This window comes from Diplotaxodon limnothrissa, linkage group LG8 (assembly GCF_057381915.1).
Source record: "Diplotaxodon limnothrissa isolate DT_005_m linkage group LG8, D_limnothrissa_male_GT1.1, whole genome shotgun sequence".
Taxonomy (NCBI): domain Eukaryota; kingdom Metazoa; phylum Chordata; class Actinopteri; order Cichliformes; family Cichlidae; genus Diplotaxodon; species Diplotaxodon limnothrissa.
This window is the reverse complement of record NC_140603.1, coordinates 28,129,107-28,144,079: the sequence shown is the minus strand read 5'-3', so window position 1 is coordinate 28,144,079 and position 14,973 is coordinate 28,129,107. Positions and strand designations below refer to the sequence as shown.

At 40.2% G+C, this 14,973-nt stretch overlaps 2 protein-coding genes across 2 annotated transcripts in view; one reads left to right on the top strand and one right to left on the bottom strand.

The window, feature by feature from the left end:
- The first annotated feature begins 1,898 nt into the window (after positions 1 to 1,898).
- Positions 1,899 to 6,245, top strand: tex47 (testis expressed 47). Its single transcript, XM_085361050.1, has 8 exons — positions 1,899 to 2,006; positions 3,281 to 3,353; positions 4,419 to 4,522; positions 4,610 to 4,674; positions 5,403 to 5,478; positions 5,676 to 5,810; positions 5,898 to 6,045; positions 6,208 to 6,245. Exons 1-8 carry the CDS (start codon positions 1,899 to 1,901, stop codon positions 6,243 to 6,245), a joined length of 747 nt encoding a protein of 248 aa, XP_085217176.1.
- A 7,422-nt stretch (positions 6,246 to 13,667) lies between these two features.
- The window catches only part of LOC146627098 (rho GTPase-activating protein 44-like), a 92,369-nt gene continuing 91,063 nt past the window's right edge, over positions 13,668 to 14,973 (bottom strand). Inside the window, exon 23 of the mRNA XM_085361047.1 lies at positions 13,668 to 14,082. Within this exon, the coding sequence (XP_085217173.1) occupies positions 13,925 to 14,082 (158 nt within the window). The 3' untranslated portion in view covers positions 13,668 to 13,924. The remainder of the gene's footprint in view (positions 14,083 to 14,973) is intronic.

Sequence of the window (14,973 nt, the reverse complement as noted above, 5' to 3'; positions counted from 1 at the left end):
AGGTATGGACATTGAGGCTGTGGACAGCTACAGGTACCTTGGTGTTCATCTGAACAATAGACTGGACTGGACTCATAACTCAGACGCCCTCTACAGGAAAGGGCAGAGCAGGCTGTACCTGCTGCGGAGACTCAGGTCGTTTGGAGTGGAGGGCCCACTCCTGAAGAAATTCTATGACTCTGTTGTGGCTTCTGCTATCTTTTATGGCGTGGTCTGCTGGGGCGGCAGCATCTCTGCTGGGGACAGGAAGAGACTGAACAGGGTGATCCGAAGGGCCAGCTCTGTTCTAGGATGCCCTCTGGACCCAGTGGAGGTGGTGAGTGACAGGAGAACGGCGGCTAAGCTGTCATCCCTGTTGGACAACGTCTCCCACCCCATGCAGCAGACTGTGACAGCACTGAGCAGCTCCTTCAGTGGGAGACTGCGGCACCCACGGTGTGGGACGGAGAGATTTCGCAGGTCTTTCCTCCCCACTGCTGTCAGACTCCATAATAAAGACTTTAACTGATCAAGCACACACATCCATACATATGCAATAATACTAAGTGCAATAATCCTTTCTGTCATTGTTGTATTTTTACTCAGTTGTATATAGTATTTGTATTTGTATTCTATTTTTATCTTATTGTATATTTATTTTATTTTATTCTACTGTATATAGTATTTTATTTTATTCTATTCTGTACAGTTGTGTACTGTATTTATTCTTATTGTATTCTAATTTTTGCCTCATAACTTTTGCACTGTCCACTTCCTGCTGTGACAAAACAAATTTCCCACGTGTGGGACTAATAAAGGTTATCTTATCTTATCTTATCTTATCTTATCTTATCTTAAGTTATGTTGTAGGAATAACTTGGGGGCCCATGACCCTCTTACGGGACACGCCCATCTGGGACTTTACACCAGTTGCACCTAAGAACTGAAGAAGCTTCTGGGATGAGAGATGAAACGTCTTCAAGAAACTTAAAGAAGTGCAGACGCTTTTCTTTCCAAGCTCCTTAGTCTAATAGTTTACAGATTAAAATGAGAGAGAAGAAAATAACTTACAGATGCTAAATTACAACACAGTTCCTCAAAATTATTGCATGAATCAACGTTTTGATTCTGCAAGGTTTTTTTTGTTTTTTTGTATTTTATTTTATTTTTTTTACAAATAAATTAGTTATTCATTGTACTAAAACATTTTGAGATAAAGAAATAACAAATAAGAGCTGTTGAATGTAAAATCCTAAAATAACAGCTTTTTAAATGTACACACATCTAAACGCTGGAAACTATGGTGGAGGGTAGCTCACAGACTCAGCTCTGCTGTCAAAAGGAAGCTTACAGGAAATAACAGCTTAATGTCTGCAGAGTCCACACGTTAGTTTGTTACACTGAGACATTTGAATGTTTTCTGGCATTTGCCTTATTTTAGTAAAACATTTTTATTTAGTTTTATTTAGCTTTAATTCACATGTTGAGCTATTTTTGTACGATTTTTAAAATATTTTGCTCACATTTTCACTTGTTTTATTAATTTTCTTTATTATTTTATTCTTTTTATTCTACCCATGTATATTTTCATTTATGTTTATGCTTATTTAAAACATTGCATGTTAATTAATGTGAGCACTTAAACATAAGCAACATTTTAACTTTTTATTTTATTTTGTCGACATTTTTGTTTACATCCGTTTCCTTCAGTTTTTTGTTGTTGTTTCTTTCTTTTTCAAATTCAGGGTCATATTTTGGCTGCTCTAACGGGAAGCTTGGGACAAATAAAGTGTATTAATAAGCGAACAGACTCTAGTAATTAATGACTACGTATGTACTGACGTCAAACGTATGCTGTAGGAGCGTGTTGCGATGGTAACGGACAACACACCGGACAAGAGCCGCTAAACAGGGTCGAGATGACCATGTCGCAGCTGGATGTCGACGGTTTTCCAATTTCGTGGAAAGATCCACAGGATGCAGACACAGTATCCATGTTTGATGTGATTTACGGCAAAGTGAGAGAGGTTTGTGTTTTTAACGGACACGTGGGTGATGTGTGAGTGAAAATGAAGCTGAAAGACCCCAAAACATAAGCAGCAGTATATATACACGCGTTGTGTTATGAAATGTCATTTAAATGACATCACACAGATGAGTGAAGAGTTAGCTGGACAAGATTTAGGATCGAAAACGAAAACAAAGATTTAAATAAAGACATTTTACTATTTCAGGAAAAATATGATCTAATGGCAGCAACAGGTCTCAAAAAGGGAAGGGGGGGAACAAAAGACTGGACAAGTAAATGGGACTAAAAAGAAACAGCTGGAGGAACATTTTACAAGTAATTAGGTTCATCAGTAACGTTATTGGGTATAAAAAGAGCAACTCTGAGAGGCACAGGCTCTCAGAAGTAAAGGTGGGCAGAAAACTACATCTACAAATTGTGGAACAGTTATAGAATATTCTTCCTCAGTGATGGAGTCAAAATGAAAGAGTAAGTTACAAGGAAAGAGTATGAATATCTCATCATCTACAAATAATACCATCAAAGAAATCTCTGTGCATGAGGGACAAGGCTGAAAATCAACTTTAGCACCAAGGGAAATGGCAGCTTGCACATCTGGAAAAGCAGTGCTGGAATACGTATACAGGTTTTAGTGCAACATTTACACCCATTCAGAATATTGCAGTATGACAATGCATCATCAGCATCATCATAGTATAGACAGTAAGAGTGTGTGTGCAAATCACCATGTAGACACCTGCCATCCCTACATGCACTGTCCTTCTTCCTGTTGGGGTTGAAGCACCCTGATTATGAGGCTGTGGTGCTCTGCGATTGGCTGCTGTGTTAATCGCACCAGTGTGTTTTGCAGCAGGCTTTGTTTAATAGGACCTGCAGAACAATAGGTTTCTAGGATATGCGCTTTTATAAACAGTGAAGGCGGGCAGCTCGCTTAGCCCTCACTCAGTCAGTGCTTCAATCGGACGGCGAAAGAAGTCAGACGGAGATTAAAGCAAAGAGATGGAGAAAAAGGGTTTTGAGGAAAAGGAGGAGGAAGAAACTAGGACTAGTTTATTTCACCACTTAGTGACACGGAGGAAGAATCTGGGGGATGATGTGGTTTGTATTTAGCTTAATATGGAAAGGAGCTCAGGTTGTAAATATTGGCACACGGCCTTAAATTTTAAATGCGCACCTGACAATGATCCTCCTTTTGTGCCTGGATTGCATGTCAGAGCTTATTCTGTTGTCACTCTGCAGGCTTTCTAAGTCCCCCCCACCTTCTCCCCACAGAAGATCATCCTGCAGCGGCTGATAATGATTTCTCGGCTCCCCCACGACCTTGCTGATAGGACAGACCTGGGAGGTCAGCCAGCAATTACCTTAGAGCTACAGAGACTGAGGGACTAATCACCTGATGCCAACTGAACCCACTTTTTCTTTAGGGGAATGATCCTGTTATACTGGCAGGACAAATTAATACTCCTACTTAATTTGCTGCCCTGAAATACCGAGGCTTCTTGTTGAATCTTAACAAAAGCAGTGAAAGACTGTCTCGCTTCCTGTGTTTGGTGCTTTTATAGCTTTCACACCTCCATGTGTGAGTGAGTCTGCAGGCCTTACCTGTAAAAAAGAAATAAATTCTTTGACTAAAGTTAGAATAGAAAGCCCACAGAAGCCCCCAGGAAAAGCTGTGCCTGTGTGTCGAAAACAGAAGGAAGCCTGAATACAGAGTTTTTAAAAACTGTGATACTTAAAAAAAAATAAGGTCTTAATTTTTTTAATGATTTTCCAGTAATGAAACAAATAAATTATAGCAAATAAGATTCTTTTTGAAAATTATTTTTTTTAAATTAACCTCTTAACCCTCACCAGAAGTGTGTGCTATGAAACAAGATGAATGGGTTTGTTGGATTTGTTATGTTGCGATTAAAGTCAGACTTCTGTGCCGTGAAGGTGGCTCTCTTATTTACCTGGCTAGATCACCATGGCAACTGATTCTGAACACATAATTTGGTTCAGAGCAGGTCGTGTTCAGAGTTTAAAATAATCTGAAAGTGCCATATTTTCTACTACACTTCTGGAATCGCAGCTAAGAGAACACAGATAAGAAGTTTAATTAGTCTGTCTGATGGATATTTATCTGAGAGAATATTAATCAGTAAAATCAATTTCACTTTGATTTGGCCAAAGACTCACCCCAGATCAAAGGGACTTCTTGAATCTCTGTTCAGTGGCCTAAAAACTGAAGAAATATGCCATGTTCGGTCTTATGCTTAGCTAGTAGTTGTGGCTCGTTTGTAAAAGGCTGAATATAATACACAATTCTGCAATTATTAGGTCTTGAAAAGACTTTAAAGGCATTCATTTTGCTTTTTAAAATGATGAACACTAAAACAAGAGGGTTTTGTCTTCTGTTGTTTCCACGCAGCTCATTATGAAAATCTCAACTTTCAGCTGAACAAACAGTACATATGGGATCACATAACAGGCCTGCTGCTGATTTATCCATCCTACCTGCTGCACATCATTGAAGTAAGTTCTCCTGCACAGAAACAACAAATGTATGGCTGAAGTTTGTGAAAGTGTGTGCTCAAAGTTTGCTGTGCCTCTCTCTTCCAGTCGTCCAGGGATATTCTGACTTCTGTTTTGAGAGACGTCAAAGTCATGCAACAACAGCCACACCGGTAATCTTTCTCATACTGCGGGTGACTTCTATATATATATTATACGCTGAGATACGGTGCATCCCATTTCACTCATATTTATTGCTTGTCTGCTGTCTGTTAAGAAATTCATGCCACAGAGCCCACAGAGAGGGCAAATATAATCCCGTGGTTGCCTTGCATCAGTTCAGATTCACAAAAGCTTATGATGATGTCTGAGCAGTCGACTCCTTGCAGTGTGTTTTAGCATAAAGACGCAAAGCTGTTGCATCTCTGCTGCCGTCATCTCGCTCAGAGTGTCTGACCATTCCATACTTTTGTGCTTCCTACTGTTCTAACATGTCAAAACTAAGCTTTTGGTATGAAAAACAGCATTTGAACCTTAACTATCATAAATACATGTCTGGCATCTGTAATAATTCAAGCTGCATGGCAATTAGTAAAAAAAAAATTAGAAAGTTCTGGACTGAAATGATGAGGCGCTGTTGCCTCGCTCCAAAACGGCCACCACATTGACACATCTTTCCAGTCAACAGCAGTGGACCATTGTGGCATTTTTGTGTATATTTCTATGAAGCAGCTCTAGCTGGTCGGCTGTTGCCAGTGTGGCAAACCCCCACAGTGCTTTTGTTGCTTTAGACCAACAGCTGCTCGTTCTGGCTGCAGGCAAATAAATATTTAAGCTTTCACACACAACCTGCTGTTGTGTGTTGTGTGAGCCATAATAATTATTAGCACATCCTTTTTAGCACCTTGCTGGAAGTAAAGATTGTGTTTTTGGATCACAACCCTCAAAGAAGGCTGTTCCAGCAGTGGAGCTACAAGGTTAGCTGTCTTTTATCTTTGCACTTGATTGCTTGAAGTACTTTAATGCATGAGAGGATTATGAGAATACAAACGTTTTAGTACATAAATGAGACATAATAAATACCTTCAGTTGTAGCCAATCTCATGTTTTTAAAGTTCAAGACATTGGATTCTCTGATTGTCTCCTGTGTGTATGTATTGCTGTGTGACTGAAGGTGCTGGGTGCAGATCAGGTGATCAGGGATCCCGCAGTTAAGGTACTGGAGGATGAAGATGTCAGCATAGAGACCCTTGTATGCAGCGTCCTGTCAACGCTGCAAAATCTGAGCAAAAAGCTTGAAAAATCTAAGGTGTGTTTCTTTGCAGATGATCTTTTTCCGTTTTGAAAACCAAAACTTTCTCAGAGTTTTTCTATGACTTCATGATTGCAATCTAAGGCTCTTCCTGGGTCAGTGTTGGATGAGACACCGCAGCTGATCGTCCATCAGAAAATTCTGGAAAGGCTTTTGGGTCGAGAGGAACTCCTGAGCCTGCAGCAGTACCTAGATATGTACAAATCCACCTTAAACATCAGTATTGAGTTTGGTAAGTGACAGCTTCCAGTTGGTGTAAAGATTTATAAGAACATTTCCAATATGAAAATATTGGAACTTAGTAAATACGCACTGATCCTTGTGTTGGATCAGATACATATGAATGGAGATATGATACATACGTAACTCTGTCAATTTTCTGATGGTTTAACAGGACAGCTGAATCCAAGAAACCTTTTCTCCGCTGTTTAACCCCTGAACAAAATGTCAAAGGCCAACTGTTTCCTGACTGACTGTTTCCCTGTAGTGATTTTGGTTCCTACACTGAAAATATTTGCTGCACTTACTGTTCACTTATTCTAGTGATACTTGTGGTCGTCAGACATCCTCTGCCTTTCCTGTCTTTTATGATAAATAGTACGTGTCCAAAAGATCCATTCACTCTTTGCTTCCCCTTTATTGTCTGTGTACCTAGCCATGTATTGCAATCTAATAGTGTGGCATTGTTTTCCCATTCTAAAATAAAGACATATTCAAAAAATACATCACTTATGTCTTCCAACAGGTTTTTGTATTATAACAAGTCACGTGCAAATTGTCATCTGTCACAGTACAGTGGTCCACTACATCCTCAGTTAATAAATGCCAATAAATGAATAAATGCTAGCATTCTGCTACTGCTAACACATACTTGTGCTCAGTTAAAGATTTATAAGGGCACTTCCTTGAATCTGGATTAGTTAAAACAGATTAGAAGCTTTCATGTGTGTATAAGAAGCTGGTGGTTATGCAGGTTAACAAGGACAGTTAAGGCTTGATTATTTTCCTGCTGCTGTGTCTGCCTTGGTTTGAATGACATTGTGAAACTGATCATATGGGTTCGTCTGGACTTCTATGTGCCGCCCATCAGAGAATTTACTTTAAAACACAGCAGCTGCAGGTGGTGGAGTTCATGCTCGGCTGTGGTGTCTGCAGCTGTCCACGTTCCTTAAATCAAAATGACAGATGCTGTAAAGAGGCTCCTGATGCTGTGGTGTCCCGAACACTCACAGGAAGCTGTTTTACTACAGTCAAAGGGGTCTTCATGTTTTGTCTTGAGCTCTTCTAATAAAAACATGAAGAAAAAGTTTACCTACAAAGTTTTCAGTTTTTGTTCTATAGTTCAGTATCTTACAGGCTCCCTAAAACCGAACATCGGTGAGCGGAAGTGATATTAGAAGTTCTCTGAAATACCCCGTGAGGATTTAAATGTCCTTTTTCACTGTTGTACTTGCCGGAAATATTTTTTGCACTCCTGATATTCCAGAAGCCTTTCTGTCATCAGTTACACCGATTTAAATGACATTTATTTGGAACAAAAAGCACAGAACATCCGAGTAATATAAAAAAAAACATTTTTAATAGTTTCAACATTCGGATGAGGATTAATTTAATTTTTTTCTCATTTTATCTTACACTGTGTTCCACTTGGTGACTGAGAGAAAGCAAGTCCAAGAAAAGGCATTTCATCTGTACTCCAAACTTTAAAGAGTCCACAGCATCACTACAGTTTGACACAAAGAACTTTTTAAAAAAAGATTCCTTGATCGATCACGTTTTCCCTTTTTGTTTTGGCCCCCGTTACTTGGAACTTAAAGTTATGCAAAGAAAAGGATGAATGGAGATGGCTGCATGCACCACAGTGTAATCTACAGACTGCGCGGGTCCACGTGACCCTACACGTCACAGTTTTTTTCTCATTTGTAGTTGATTTTAGCAGATGTTCAGTCCTCTGAAAGTGAATTATTCTGTCTTATCCTCCATGTTGTTTCGTTGTTGGTCTGTTTGGAGTCTGATGTGCTTTTCTTGATTTGCTATAGATAAAACCGGTGGAACATATGAGGATACGTGGTGAAAGCAAACAGGAAATCATGAATGATTTAAATAAACTCTTAGCAGAACTGACGGGGGAGCTTGACTCAAAAAGGTCAAAGGGCAGCACTGAATTTTCTTCTTTTCTTGCAAAGGTCGATCTATTCACTTATAAAAAATAAATACAAGCACATTTAAATAGGACCAAAGATGAGACGCATTTCATAGGCATGGTTAAAAAGCATGCTTCCGACTTCCACACAGCACAATGTCGATATTTGATACCCCTGCACACTCTTACTCTTGAAACTATGTCACAACACACACAATCCGCCTTTATCACAACCTATGTGGTGGACATTGTCTATCAGTACATTCCACTGATGTAAAAAAAGGCCTTTGAAGTTTAGTGCTCAAAGGGCATGCTTGCAAAAGCTGCAATACTGAAAACTGTCTCTGGAATCTCTTGCCGGCTGTCTTTGCTCGACTGGGTTATTGTTAATAAAGTCGTGTTTGACGTGTTCTGTATGTACAGGCTTTGATCTGAGACCCTTTAGTACAAAAACGAAGAGCAGCACATTGTAACACAGAAACAAAGACAGGACAGACCATTCACCTCAGCACAGCCTAACTGCAACAGCAAATTTGAAAAAGAAACTTTTTTCTAAATATTAAATTTATATTGTAAAACCATGCTGCATTGATTCAAAATCAGCATTTCTTTTATGGCAAAAAATAAGAAGTTGGTAGATTCAAAGATCATTTGAGTACCAGGAAATAATCTGAAACTGTTTTTATCAGTAATTAAATGGATTTTCCAAACATAACAGAGAAATCTGCTCAGATTTGACAACTTTTCTTGGTGCTAAGTGATAGAAAGCTTTCTTTTTCTACAGTTTTTGGAGGAAGCTTAATTTATAGTCCTGTGCTGAATCTGCCTATGCTAAAAAAAAAATCAAGGCCCTGAAAATTTAAAATCCGGGCCACACATTTAAACAGGTTCTTAATGTTCGGCCTGGCCAGTGTTCTTTGTGGTCTGCACAGCAACAAGCGTCCCATCAAAATGACATAGACAGGCAGACATCCACAGCACCTGCAAGCTAACAAGCTAGCCAACGAGGAAAGCAAGAAAGGGCTCGGTCTCGTAGTAATAGAGCTGCTTCATTCACTGTTATGTGCATCCAGAAAGGCTCGGCTATGGTACAGGGAAACAACACGATCAAAGATCATGATCAATCTACGTCTCATGACGGCTTTATGTCCACAAAGTGAGGAGGCTATATGAGTGATACATTATTAATTAAAACTACAAATTAAAAATGTCTGGATCCTCGTGTGATTTCTCTTTCCTATCATGGTCCTTTAGTGACTCCCACGCCATAATGAGTGGCGTGGTTTTACAATCATACTTGTGCGCTGTTGTGTCTGCAGTGCTCTGCTGTGTTGGACTTGGAGCTGATAAATGCGGAACAACGGGAAAGAGAGAAAAACACCACACGATTACGGTGGTAAATCAGACCCAGCGTTGCTTAATCTTACTGCTCTCATCAGCGTTGGTTCAGACTAGATCTCAGGACCAGTCACTATGAGATCACAGTGGAGCATTTAGTATCTTGACAGCCAGACATTCCTCTGAGGAGGTGGTGGAAAGCGAAAACACAGGTAAATAGAGAGCAAATAGATAAAAAGGAGCCAGAAACACCTGCCCAGCTGAATGGCAATGTGGCTCCGCAGCTACTGGATGTGTAAAAACCAACTGTTTAAAATGTCCTTGTTGGAATTACAGTCGTAATATAAAAAAAATAAACATGAATGGAGTCATTTCCCCAATATTCAATTCTATTAACTGTCAAAATGAGTTGTTTTTCAGTGTTACATTAACACTGGGTAATGAATTAGCACTGTGAGCACACTAAATGCAACTAGAGCCTATTACACGTTGGTTCACAGAGGCATTATCCTTGTAATAATCAATATACATTTTTGAGCATATTACCGCCACTGTAGGCTGCGTTGCCACAGCAGCAAGGTGGATGCCAGACTATGCCAGAGGATATAGGGTCTCTACAGGTTAATGCAGCACTATAAATTAAGCTTTAGTCAGATAAAAGAAGCATCTTGATGGTTTGGATGACCTCTGATATTTCTTTTTTGTACCAATTTAAAATTTTCTGCTTGTAAAAAAATCTGTTCTATGCAAACTGTTGTTTAACGTCTGTTTTCTCTTAAACATATAACCTCTGCTGCATTGCTGTCTGGTTCTGCTGTCTAAAAGACAGTAATGCAGCAGTTTTCATGCAGAGTCTGTTTAAACCTTTCAAACTGTGATCGATGTGTCACTGCAATTGCAGCACCCCACAGACACTTATTTTTATTTCTAAAGAACACACAATCACATTTCCACGAATCTCAAATATACCAGGAAATGTGCTCAAAGCTGCACGAGACGTCTTGAATTTTCACGTAGCTGCAGTGATGTGTTGTTGTTTTTTTGTTGTCTAAAATCAAATCTAAAAGTTCAAGAGGTTCATTCTGAGGTCAGAAACTGCAAAACAAGCACTAGATTTGACCTTTCAGTCTGCTGTACCATGTTAGGCTTGTGCTAGTTCCAGCAACATTATAATATTATACATATAGTATGGATGTTCATCATCATTTATCCTTTTCAATACAGTATTTGTATATATCTATATATTTATATATATATATGAATTTCTCCCTTCAGTATATACAGAACAAACTGTATAGAGGCTTCGGTATTTACAAGAGTCCTGTGAGTGATATCGCGCTTTAAAGAAAGACACAGGTAGAGCAGCACAGTGACTTTGAGGCCATGTGTAGTGGATGTTTTCAGGACAAAAGGAAAGTCGTATAAATCTGGATAGGTCACAACAAAAACCCACCGCAAGGCAAATAGCAAACTACTGCTGTCGTACACAAACCTTGTTACTCCAGTTTAACTGATTTTCAAGTTTCCTCTTAAACTGAACCTGCGATTCCTGAAAAGGTTTTGATACGGCAGCAGAGCAATTCTGGTCCCACGTTTGAATACTTGAAAAAAAATTCCTCGGATTCATGTGCAGCGGAAACGACCACAGCTCCTCATACCTAGTAAAAAGTATTCAGAAATATATCTGTATAAATACTCTCATCAAAATAAACACATATACACACATATCTTTGCACTTGCCTCTGGTTCACTAAAATAGACCAAAAATATCAGCATCATCAGGCAGGGTTCCTATAAACTGTAATGTGAATGTGGCTGAAAATGACAGAAAAACTGTGCTTATTTATAAGAGACCAAGCACCTTTTTTCTGAAAGTGTCTCTAGACTGTTTTCTGGCTTTGCTACGATATGATAGGATGTTAAATGTGTCAGGGCTGTTGCTCTTTCCCAAGAATGGTTCAATATGTCAATACAAGTTTGCACTGTATGAATCCTGGAGTGTGATACAGCAGGTTCATAATCTCTAAAATCTTTGTTTTTTAGCATCTTTCCACCTGTTGTTTGCGTTCTGTGTCAGTCTTACTGGTTTCATCAGTGTTGTTTCAAACAACATCTGCTAAGCTAACAGGAAACACAAAGTTAGCAGCTGGCCGGTGCATTTAATGGAGTGTTGGGCACCTAAAGAGCCAGATATGTCTCTCTCATCAAGTGGTGGAGACCAAAAACTGAGCTAAAAAGAGAAAAAGTATAAAGAAAAGCAGATGAATTGAATGATATTGCTTGCTAAGGGTGTACGGCAATCACACATGCCTAAATATGACTGCCTAGCAACCACTGATCGCTAAGGAAAAAGTTATATTGGCCGAATCGTTGGAGGTGAGTGACGGGTGAAATTGGTCACAAAGAGGGTGTTGCACCAAGAACCTCTGATCTAAATTATTATTGCATGGCACAAGCATGCAATTGGGTTTCAGGGTGCAGTGAAGCGCATGCTACTTCCTATGTGGAAAGGAAACTAAGACTGTTCACCATCAAAGTAAAAGTCGTGCCTTACAACTGCATCCAACACCTTTCAAAACATGAAACTTTTTTACTTCAACTGTTTTTAAGGCGAATGATCTCCATTTCCACTTTGCATCCCACTTTCCACAGTTTCATTACTGCTCAGCAACTGTGGCAATCTGCAAGCAACCAAAGCAATCACAAGGTGGTCTTTGGTGCATTACCGTATACCGCTTTCTGACCAATTTCACCTAGAGACTGCCAGCAATTTCTAGCAACCATTTGGCAACCAGTTGGGGAATACAAATTTTCCCTAGTGACCGGTGGGTACCATGGGATCACTGACAGGTCTTTAGGCCTGTGCGACTGGGACCTTAATCTACAGAGTCAGGATGAGGAGGTTAACCATTTAGGAGTTCAGAGTAGATCTGCCAACTCAGGTGGTTTGATTATGATGCCTCCTAAGTGAAGTGTTGTCGGCATGTCTTACTGGGAGGCGACCTTAGCCCAAAGCCAGCAGACGCTATTCAGATTTGAGCTCTCGGCTGGCTGCAGAATTCCCCGGTTTCCCACCAGAAAACCTGGAAATTGGGAGATCTGGGCATCTCTGCCTACCATGGCCTGAACCCAGGTAGGCAGCAGAGAAATAATGGATGGGTGGATAGCAGGTCCAAAAGTGATACAATATAAATTAATTAGGTTTGCCAAATTATTTAGCATAGTGTTTGAGGACAAGCATCGAATCGCTATCGAGCTAATGCGCTGACCAACAGTTAGTGGGAACAGCACAGCAATGAGCCCAGCAAAAGTAAAGAGAGGACAACTACCTGCCAGCAAACTGCCAAGTAAACAATGCAAAATGTTTAATATTTAATAGGTTTCTGTCTAATGTCTCGTGACAAAGGAAACACACAAGAAAACCCCACAGGGCACCCCACCCACAGAGCTGGCCATTCAGAGCCTCTGCTACTGCTATGTGGATGAAGTTTATTTTATTTTTAAAAAATAAACGATGTGGTTATGCACTCCAGGCTTCACAGTTACAAACTTGTACATCCTTGAAACTGAAATGACGCCTAACTCGACAAAGAAAAATGAAAGATCTCATTCGGCTTTGCGTCCTGCCAAAAAATATTTCTGAGTAAACACAATTGAGTTTTTCATTTTTCATACTGGTGGACGTTTCATAAACTACAGCATGTATCTCATATACTTTATAGCTCCCTGACAGCATCAACTATATAGCTCTCCCATGGATACAAAATATGATCTGGGTTAGATTGTTAATCGTATCATACACTCTGAAAATGTACAGTATAAACAATAAATATCCAGTGACTGATATCCTGACTGAATGCCTTGTTATAAAGAGAAAGGAGTGATTGGGCGTTTAACCGCTTCCCAACCTGCTTAGTTAACTTCTAAACATCTAAAACATTCATTCCTGTTTTTGCTCCACGACACCGACAGTGCAACATCATATAATACAATTACCACTTCACTTAACACGTCACACACACTAGCAAAACACACACGCGCGCGCTTTCCAAAACGACACACTGGCACACTCAAAGTGAACGCTCAAGTGGGACTGAAATTCGGGGCCAGAGGCGTTTCAAGCCAAGAGGAGATGAACGGTGAGAGAAGGAAGTTAACAGGACAGATATACAGCACTGTGTTAGTTTGTTCTGAAATTCACTCATGAAAAGCAGCAGCAGCAGCAAAGAGCACTCATCCTCCCAGCAGCCTGTTTCCAGTCTCGTGTGAGTGAGGTTAAAGGCAATATTGCAAGTGAATCAAATAAGGCAGAAAGAAAAAGAAAACATTAAGTTAAATTAAAAAAAACAAACATCCAGCCAATGCAAAATGTCAAATCTTCCCCTGACAACACTGTCGCCAAAACCGTGTGTATGTGTGTTCACCAGATTTTTTTGTTTTACTGTATAGAAGTGCTTTTTTCTTTTGTACGCGCTGGCCCCTCTGGATCGAGCACAGGTGAGGCGTGATGAGGAGGTCCAGAGGTGGCCGCTGAGGCCGAAGTTAATGCAGCTGGAGAGGTGAAAGGTCAATGAATGATCGAGACGGCACAGCAGTAGCTTGACGGAGAGGGTGGGGGAACTCGGTGGCGTCATAGCACTGTGCTCTCAGACTCTTCCTCCGAGTCCTCTTTGCTGTTGGCCGACTCCAGCTGTGCCACTGAGTTCCTGAAGGGGGAGATGTGGGTCAAGTCAAAAATACTGTCCAGTTCCATGTTAATGACGGGGATGTCCAAGTTGCAGAGGGAATCTGGCAGAGCAGAGAGAACAAGCAGAGGATAAGCAGACAGATAAAAACCGTGCAAACAGAGAAAAAGATCCTTCCAGATGTGATTCATCAGCGCTGAATGATGTCACACACAGCAGACGTCCAAACCAAGGTTGGAAGCGTGAAGAAATAAATTAAAAATGCATGACAGGGATTCACAGTGTAAAAAGTGTATGTGTCTGTTGAACATCACCATTCCCTAATGGTGGGCAGGGGTGTCAAACATGAGGCCCAGGGGCCAGAATTGGCCCAGAGAAGACTCCAATCTGGCCCGTTGGATGACTTTGAAAAATGTGAGAGCTTGTGTCTGTGTGGAGCTAGCTCTGTGTAGAGGGGACAATGACACAACAAACACTAACTATCGATAAAGTTAGATCATTTTGACCAAACTAGCATTTTATGCAACACAATTAAGATTTCCTGTCACTGAAGGCTATTTGTCAAAATCAAAATCCTGCTGATGTACCACATGGACTTAATATATGCAGGCAAAACAAAATCCAAACAATATCTGTGCAGTTTACAAGCTCTTTTTATCCACTGCAAGCAAGCAGGCAACAAAGGGTCATGGCTTCTGAGGCAAGGCAAGTTCAGCGTACCCAGGATCTCTTTCTGTTATCTGGATTCACCCTAACGTCAACAATCAGGCTAAACCCCGGCATGCATCAGTCTAACTATGAGAATCTGACCAGACACTTTTATCAGTAAGACTGGAAAACAATTGCTAAAAAAACAAGGTTTAGTCTATATTAACCCACAAAAGAAAACTAAAAACTCAGACTGTAAGGCTGACAGTAAAAATTTGATGGTTTACAATCAAGAGGCTCAAGGAAACATGATGCTATTTTACAGAGAACTGATTGGTCAGTAGGT